Genomic DNA, 7,214 nt, shown 5'->3' with positions numbered 1-7,214 from the left:
CCCCTCTGTTGGGTGTCACCTCCCTAGTGTCCTCCTCTGTTGGGTGTCACCTCCCTCAGTGTCCCCTCTGTTGGATTTCACCTCCCTCAGTGTCCCCTCTGTTGGGTGTCACCTCCCTCAGTGCCCCCTCTGTTGGGTGTCCACCTCCCTCAGTGTCCCCTCTGTTGGGTGTCACCTCCCTCAGTGTCCCCTCTGTTGGATTTCACCTCCCTCAGTGTCCCCTCTGTTGGGTGTCCACCTCCCTAGTGTCCCCACTGTTGGGTGTCCACCTCCCTCAGTGCCCTCATGTTGTGTCTCCACCTCCCTAGTGTCCTCCTCTGTTAGGTTCCTTTGTCCCCATACCCCATTGAATGAATAAATGATGGATGAGCACAAATCTACCCACAAACAGTAGGAAAGAGCGGCAGAGAAAGCCCAGCAGGAACCCCGAGTTGTGCAGCAGTTTGAGGACCCAGCAACAGCACAGCCTCCTAGGAACACTGGCTGACACGAGCCATTGGCGGTGAAGCCTCAGACCCTGTGGGTAGACAGACACCATTCAGGGGAAGTCAGGACAAATGACCTGGCCCCTCTGGAACGCAGGTTTCCCTCTTGCAAAAGTGTTACTTGGCAGGTGACGTCTCTAGCTTGTATGGGGAGATGGCTCATTCAGTGAAGTACGAGTCATAGATGCATGAACACCATGTAGAAAGTCAGCGTGGGTTCAAAATCCCAGAGCTAATGAAAAAGCTGGGCATGGTTGCGTGTGCTTTGTGACCCCAGCCCTGGAGAGCAGTGTGACTCTGCTTTAGTGAGAGAACCTTGCCCAAAGCAATATGGTAGAGGGCAAGAGAAAAAGCTACTGGACACTTTCCTGTGGCCACTGGTGCATGCACGTGTGCCCACGAGGACATGCGCACACAGGAGCATGGCCACCCACACACACACACACACACACACACACACACACACACACACAAAATGGCCAGAACAAGTAAAGTCACAGATACAGCCAGGGGATGAGGAGGGAGAGATTTGAGGTGACAGTTAACAGACGCAGGGTTTCTACTCGCTGCCCCGGCCTGCGGGGTCTTCGACAGGGTACCCTAAGAGAAGAAGGGACAGGAGACGCAAAGAACGAGACCAAGATAAGTTTTCTGATCAAAGTCCGTCGAGCTGTGTTTTCTGTCAATTTATACATCCAGGGAAGGGGATGTGTTTGGGGGAATGTCACAGCAGCTGGGCGTTCTGCCACGCCGGTTATCTTGCAGCCCCGATGTTTTTGTCTGGCTCAGGGCGCAGCAACCACTTTCCTTAGGGTGCAGTGACCATTGGTCACCTGCTTTCTCAGCTGAGGACAAACAAAACCTAAAGCTATTCTTTCAAAATGGAGGAAGGTTGGCTCCCCGCAACTCGCCATGACGAAAACACTCTGTTCCAAGGTTAACGGAGATGGTATACACATGACTATGCCCCCTGCACATTTAAATTTAATTTTTAAAATTTCTTTAATTTTCTATTTTTAACATTTTTCTTTTTAAATTTTTTAATAATTACTTTATTTTATGTCTGTGGGTATTTTACCCTCGTGTATATCAGTGCACCACATTGTTGCCTGGCGTTTGCAGAGGCCAAAAGAAGTCACTGAGTGTCCTGGAACTAAAGTTACAGATGGTTGTGAGCTTCCAGGAGGGTGCTGAGAATCAAATCCAGGACCTCTACAAGAGCAGCCAGTGCTCATAACTGCTGAGCCATCTCTCCAGCTCCTTCATTGGCTTTTAAAGACAAGGTCTTACTCCGTATTCCTGGTTGACTCAGAACTCTCTTTTTAGCCACAGGCCAGCCTTGAACACTCAGTAATCCCCCTGGCTCAGTCTCCTGAGTGCTGAAATTACAGTCATGGGCCATTCTGGGATCCCATTGAGTAGACTTATACATCACATAGCCGTTGTTATGGGCCGTTTCCCTGAATTTAGTACTTTTGGGGTTCACCAGAGCTGTATGCCTATTAAGTTTTCATTATTTTCGATAACTTGGTAATATGCCATGTGTAAGAATCTTCCCAAGTCCCAGAAGGCAGTTCAGCAACAGTGTTTTATACATGGAGTCTTAATTAAGGTTTCCATGGCTGTGAACAGACACCATGACCAACTCAACTCCTATGAAGGACACCATTTAATTGGGCCTGGCTTATGGGTTCAGAGGTTCAGTCTGTTATCATCAAGGTAAGAAACATGGCAGCGTCCAGGCAGCCATGGGGCAGGAGGAGCTGAGAGCTCTGTATCTTGATCAGAAGGCCTCCGGGACAAGACTGACTTCCAGGCAGCTAGGAGGAAGTTCTCAAAGCCCACCCCCACAGTGACACACTTCCTCCCACAAGGCCTCACCTACTCCTCAAGGCTACACCTCCTTAATCTGCCACTCCCTGGACCGAACATATTCAAACCACCACACATGGGTAAACCAAGACTGGAGAACTATTGGCCCTTCTGAAAAAGCCAGGTTTTAAGAATCTCAAAGCCTGGCATGGTGGCACATGCTTATTAGCCCAGCACTTGGGCGGGCTGATCCAGAAGGGCTTCACTTTAAGTTTAAGGTCACCACGGGCTAAATAGCAAGACCCTGTGACCCTTTTTATCTCAGGGATAATGTCCCGGATCTGTATGCCCCTAGACGGGTCACTTACTGCTCATGCCTCAGTTTCCCCAGGGGTGGAGGCCTGAATGAGCTCCACTAGTGACAGATAGAGAGTGAATCAACTACTTGTTAATGGTGTATAATCTTTATATAAGAGGGAGGAAGTGGAGGTGCGGGTGGTGGGGGTATGTCTAGAGGGTGTCACGGGGTCAAGGCAGACATGCTCAGAAAAGGCTTCCTTAAGAAAGTAGCCCTGCCTGTGAACAGGGAGGGAGGACATTCCAGGCCAAGGAGAGCAGATGAAAGGTCCCGGCGATGGGAGCAGGGATGCAGGGTGCTTGGATCACAGAAGCAAGTGTGTGAACCCTGGTTGAACCCTTAGCCCTCATCTCCTGCTGTATCCTCCACAACCCCATGGACAGAGAGGAAGGGAAGGAAAGACAAGGTACAGGAATGCACATCCGGGAAAATGGCCGCCTCCCGCCTCCCCCACTCCTCTCCGTGCCCCTCCCCCATGAAACCTCGGTGTATTTATTATATACAGTTTGTCTTAGTGTTTTATTGCCTTGATGAGACACCATGACCATGGCAACTCTGGTAAAGGCAAGCATGTCACTGGGGCTGGCTTACAGTTTCAGTGTTTCAGTCCATTGTCATCATGCCGGGAAGCATGCAGGCAGACATGGTGCTGGAGATGGAGCCGAGAGTTCTACAGCTCGATCTTCAGGCAGCAAGGAGGAGACTAGCTTGAGCATAGACCTCCAAGTCCACCCCTGTCGTAACACGCTTTCTCCAACAAGGCCACACCTCCTGATTGTGACACTCCCTATGGGCTAAGCATTCAAGCACATGAATCTATGGGGGTCAAACCTATTCACACCACCACACAGTTGAACAGGGAGGCAGACTTACTACATACAGATAAACAAGGAGGCAGGCTAGCTGATCGTTGGGACAGTCTCTGAGGGGACAGTCTGTAAACATAAGGAGTAGGATGAAAGCTATGGTGGACATTTCCTATACACGTTGTCAATATTGTTGCTCAGATTTGACAAACACTTTGCCCATTTCCCATGATTCTGAGGGTTTGGCTCTTGACATGGTCGTGCTGTGTCAAAACCACACATTTACTAAGCACTTCGCTGAGTCCCTATGGTCCTCACCCGACCCTGCCTACTGTCCCTCTGTCCACCCCTAGGAAATGGCAGCAGCCAGGGCTAGCCTGGGCCGGATCCTCCCAGAGTCCTCCATCCTGTTCCTGTGTGACATGCAGGAGAAGTTTCGTCCTAGCATAGCCTATTTCCCACAGATCGTGTCAGTGGCTGCTCGAATGCTTAAGGTACGTAGAGCCGACTTCTTTTGAAGACCCAGGGGTTCAAGCCCAAGCCCAAGCCCTCCTCCCTCAGACCCTAGGAATACAGTCCTCAGCCCTCAGCCCTGAGATCCAGCCCTTTGTCTCTTTTCCCACGTAGGTGGCCCGGCTGCTAAATGTCCCTGTCTTGCTGACAGAGCAGTACCCAGAAGGCTTGGGCCGCACAGTTCCTGAGCTGGGCGCTCAGGGCATTCAGCCAGTGAGTAAGACATGCTTCAGCATGGTGCCCACCTTACAGAAGGAGCTGGATGGCCGGTCCCAGCTGCGGTCTGTGCTGCTCTGTGGCATCGAGACCCAAGCCTGCATCTTGGTGAGATCTTGCCTGACCCCTGAATTCCCCATCCTCACCTCCTGCCCTCCCTCCTGCCCTGGGGCCCTGGCTGAACCTCCCTCATCCTCATTCCCAGTACCCAGTTCCGACTTGGACTTCCCAAACCCTCACTGGGAGCCCTGTTTGTGCTCTGGGTCTGGACCTGACCTCTCTGCCCTTAGAACACGGCTCTGGACCTCCTTGACCAGGGACTGCAGGTCCATGTAGTGGTGGATGCCTGCTCTTCTCGAAGGTAGAGGGTATCTGTGGGGATGGCGCCTGCTATGTGTGTCAGGCACACGACAGCATGCACACCCGCCCTCTTTCCCTCTCTCTTGCAGCCAGGTCGACCGGCTGGTGGCACTGGCCCGTATGAGACAGAGTGGAGCTTTCCTGTCCACCAGTGAATCGCTCATTCTGCAGCTTGTGAGGGATGCTGCTCATCCCCAGTTCAAGGAGGTATGGGCCCCTTTGGGCTTCTGTGAATAGAAGAAATACCCCTCCTTTTGATATAGGGTCTCCTGTGTCCCAGGCTGGCCTTGGACACACTGTGTAGTCAAGGGTGAGTTTAACCTTCTGTTCTTCGTGTCTCTGCCTCCCAAGTGATTACAGGCACACACCACTACACCCCAGCTGGCTTTTTGTTGTTATTTTTGTTGGTTTGTTTTGGCTTTTTTGAGACAGGGTTTCTCTGTGTAGCCCTGGATGACCTGGAACTCGTTCTATAGATCAAGCTGGTCTCCAGCTCAGCGATCCACCCGCCTCTGCCTCCCAAGTGCACCACCACCACCCAACATGGTTTCTTAATTTATTTTATTCTCGTTGTAGCATGTGTCTGTGCGTGTCTGCGTGTGTGTGTTTGTGTGTGTGTGTTAATGTGTATGAGCTCCCTTGAGGGAGTCAGTTCTGTCCTTCACCCACACGGGTCCCCAGGACAGAACACAGGTCAGGCTTGAAGACAAGTGTCTATATTTGCTGAAGCATGTTGTTTGTCGGTTTTTTTTTTTTTTTTTTGGCTTTTTTGCTTCCCCCCACTCCCTTTGAGACAGTCTTACTCTGTAGTTCAGGCTGACCTCTAACTCATGGCAAGCCTCCTTCCTGCCTCAGCCTCCTGAGAACTGGGATTGGAGATATGCACCATTATGCCGTACTGAGGAATATCATTTCTTTAGGTTTCTGAAAAATGTCCGGGGGCAGGGCAGGCCAAAACAGCAGTGTTACATTAGGTATCCCGGGAGAGCAGTGTGACTGGCCAGGAGGCCCCTTCACACATCCCGAAAGCAGTAGTGGGCCTTCACCAGGGTGGAGACAGTGGATGTACACACTTTGGTTTTCTGGAGATTAACCAGTGATGCTAATGTGGTCGGTTACTCCTGTTCAAGAGGGAATTGTGAAAATGGGTGGAGATTTCATGGGCACAGTTTGGGCCTGTGCAGGAGCTGAGGGCCTAAAGGAATGATGGGGAAGATAAGACGAGTGAAGAAGAGAAGAGACTCCAGGAGAGAGCCGTCCACCACTAGTGGTCCAAGGCTACAGGGCAGACCAAGATTGCGGGTGGTTAGCTCAACCAGGCAGGTGCATTGAGAACCAGATTAAAAGGAACACCATTTTTCTATCCTTGCATTTTTTTGTGTGCCTGTGTGCAGAGTGGGCGTATGTGAACATTTGTGTTCATGTGGTGAGATGTGTGTGTGTGTGCACTTGGAGGCGTGAGGTTTGTGTCTAGAGCCTTCCTTGAGCACTCTTCTACCTTATACATAGAGGCAGGGTCTGTCTGTCAGACCTGGAGCTTGAGGCTGTGGGTGGCTGCTCACCAGCTTGTTCTGGGATGTAGAGACGAATTAGAGCGGGCCCTGCCCAGCCAGCGGCTGTGTGAGTTCTGGGCATCAGAACTCGAGTCTTAACACGTGTACACATGTTTTATAGACTGAGTCATATCCTCAGCCCATTCCCAGGGGATCCCCTGACTTTTTAGGACAGGGGCTTACTATATAACCATGACTGGTCTGAAACTCTAATTGTAGATCAGGCTGGCTTCAAAATCAGAGATATGCTTGCTCTGCCTCCTGAGTGCTATGTTAAAGCACCTCCATGTCCAGCCCCAGAATACTTTAAAAAATGTTTTTATTTTACTTTATGTATGTGGATGTTTTTCCTGTATATATGTCTTGAAAATCATGTGTACAATGCCCAAGGAGTCCAGAACGGGGCATTGGATCCTTTGGAACTGGAGCTAGAGTTGCAAGTGGCCGTGTGGGAGGTGGGAACTGAACCCAGATCCTCTGCAAGAACAGAAAATGCTCTTGATGGCTGAGCTGTCTCTCCAGCCTCCAGGAAAGCTTTTCAGGAGAGTGATTGGCTGGGAGAGAGAGAGAAAAAAAAAGGGGGGGGAGGGGCTGCCAGGAGGACCAGAGAGATGGGGCTTCTCAACTTCTTGACCTCTGTCCACAGATTCAGAAGATCATTAAAGAGCCAGTCCCAGACAGTGGGCTGCTGGGCCTATTCCAAGGCCACAACCCCCTCTTGCAGAACTCCAGGCCCTGACTGAGATGAGAGAGTTACTCCATCATAGGTAGAAGCATCTGCCCTGTGGGAGGGGAGGGGTGTTATGCCTCCTGGTTGAACATCTGGTCCTGGAAAAGCAATCAAGACTCCTGGGTGCTGGAAGGGGTGGGGGACAGGGGGTTGACAGAAGAGAGGTGGGGAGGGGACTCTGCTTAGGTCTACCTCATGAGCAAAGAGCAAAGAAGTATCACAGACTGGGACCCATACTCTGAATAAACACTGATGTGACTGTGGACTGAAACATTATTGGGTTTGTGGCGCATCCCAGGGTCTACTGGGGTGTGCAGGTGGGAGGAGGAGATGGGTCTTCTGATGTTGGGGAGGGTGCCTCTTCCTAGCCCCAAGCTGGGC

At 51.1% G+C, this 7,214-nt stretch overlaps 1 protein-coding gene across 1 annotated transcript in view; it reads left to right on the top strand.

Moving 5' to 3' along the window:
• Positions 1-6,972, top strand: part of LOC114631153 (isochorismatase domain-containing protein 2A) — a 15,513-nt gene extending 8,541 nt beyond the window's left edge. Inside the window, exons 2-6 of the mRNA XM_028779445.1 lie at positions 3,815-3,955; positions 4,089-4,298; positions 4,481-4,551; positions 4,640-4,757; positions 6,750-6,972. Of these exons, the coding sequence (XP_028635278.1) occupies positions 3,818-3,955; positions 4,089-4,298; positions 4,481-4,551; positions 4,640-4,757; positions 6,750-6,842 (630 nt within the window). The 5' untranslated portion in view covers positions 3,815-3,817 and the 3' untranslated portion in view covers positions 6,843-6,972. The remainder of the gene's footprint in view (positions 1-3,814; positions 3,956-4,088; positions 4,299-4,480; positions 4,552-4,639; positions 4,758-6,749) is intronic.
• The last annotated feature ends 242 nt before the right edge of the window (positions 6,973-7,214 follow it).

Source organism: Grammomys surdaster, unplaced genomic scaffold (genome assembly GCF_004785775.1).
Source record: "Grammomys surdaster isolate TR1022 unplaced genomic scaffold, NIH_TR_1.0 352, whole genome shotgun sequence".
Lineage (NCBI taxonomy): Eukaryota > Metazoa > Chordata > Mammalia > Rodentia > Muridae > Grammomys > Grammomys surdaster.
The sequence above is the reverse complement of the archived record's forward strand: the minus strand, read 5'-3'. Positions and strand labels throughout refer to the sequence as shown.